Source organism: Azolla caroliniana, unplaced genomic scaffold, assembly GCF_043228905.1.
Source record: "Azolla caroliniana isolate FFs.n. ecotype wild unplaced genomic scaffold, voAzoCaro1.0.p SCAF_21, whole genome shotgun sequence".
NCBI lineage: Eukaryota > Viridiplantae > Streptophyta > Polypodiopsida > Salviniales > Salviniaceae > Azolla > Azolla caroliniana.
In genome coordinates, this window is record NW_028230456.1 from 6467037 (window position 1) to 6468269 (window position 1233).

A 1233-nucleotide genomic window follows, 5' to 3' on the forward strand; every position below is an offset into this window, starting at 1 on the left:
TTTCTTGCACATTTTGACTCCCAACACATGGATGTAAGTGTTTAAGGTTTCCATTAAAGATGGAAGTTACTTGTTTCCCTAACAAAGACCCAATGTTACATTTACCGAGGGCCTTGATACCGACACACCCCAAGTGAAGCTATGTTCTCAATTGAACATGCATCTCTTTTTAAATTGTAATTGGAGTTTCCTTTGGAAAAACAAGAACTCATGTAAAGATATCTCCCATAACCATGGATTCTCATAGGAGTTTCATCACACAGCATTATTTGATCACACACATGAAACATTATACCTTACCTGCACCTATGATCCAAACTTGCTCAAAATACCAGAAGAAAATAAAGGAAAATAAAATTCACTAGCCATGTATGTACATGGAGAAAAGTGTTAAGTATCATAAATATACAAAAGGGTTGCTAAACTAAAAGGCTTGTAAAAGAGTATGTGGAAGTTTCCATGAAGTCTTCTTTGCAAAATCTTAGAAAATGAGAGGCTGTAATGGCACAGTTCGTCTCAGTGCAAGGTTAGGGTTTTGATCTCTGCATGTGTGATCACTATGATGAGGTTTGAGGGAGAGGAGAGGGGCTAACATGCTTTCGATAAGAGCATCATTCTGCTGTTTTTGATGAACAGTAGATGTGGGGGACATGAGCTCAGTGTATTGCTTCTTTGTAATCACCACCCTCACCTTCACTATGCCACTCAATTCACTACTCTCTTTCATATGCAGCTCCTCCGACATGTTGTGGCTAGTAAGGGGTTGCTCCTTCTCAGAAGAGGAGATTAACTCCACCTCATCAGCAAACCTCACCTTCTTTATGACTGTTTTCTCACATGCTTTGTGCTCATGAGGACTTAGGGGGTATCCAAATTGCTGACCATTAGTGGACGTCTCCATGACTACTTTCACACTCTCAACCACTTCACCTTCATCTCCATAGAAACAGGCTGGGCAGTTACCCATGGATCAGAAGGTGGGGTGGGGGGGGGGGGAAGGAGGGAGATCTGAGGCAGAGAGAGAGAGATTGAGAGCTATATATAAAGAGAGGAAAGAATAATGAATGCATGCATACATAAGGTGAAGATACATATATGTAGATAGGAGGTGCATAAGCCACGTGTGAAAAAGATGGTGGGGTATGACTAGTATACTCTATTTTTTTTTTGGGTGGTGGGGTCTATACTCTGTTTTTGGGTCCTTACATTATAAGCAGAGCCATGGCACCTACT

At 41.1% G+C, this 1233-nt stretch overlaps 1 protein-coding gene across 1 annotated transcript; it reads right to left on the reverse strand.

Annotated features, from left to right (window-relative positions):
* Positions 1-382: 382 nt before the first annotated feature.
* Positions 383-983, reverse strand: LOC147850530 (uncharacterized). Its single transcript, XM_087336520.1, has one exon. The coding sequence runs from the start codon at positions 965-967 to the stop codon at positions 482-484; it is 486 nt and encodes a 161-aa protein (XP_087192646.1). The 5' UTR covers positions 968-983; the 3' UTR covers positions 383-481.
* Positions 984-1233: the final 250 nt, after the last annotated feature.

Bases quoted from the DNA above. Each gene is read 5' to 3' on its own strand.
- LOC147850530 (XM_087336520.1), bottom strand. From the start codon at position 967: ATGGGTAACTGCCCAGCCTGTTTCTATGGAGATGAAGGTGAAGTGGTT.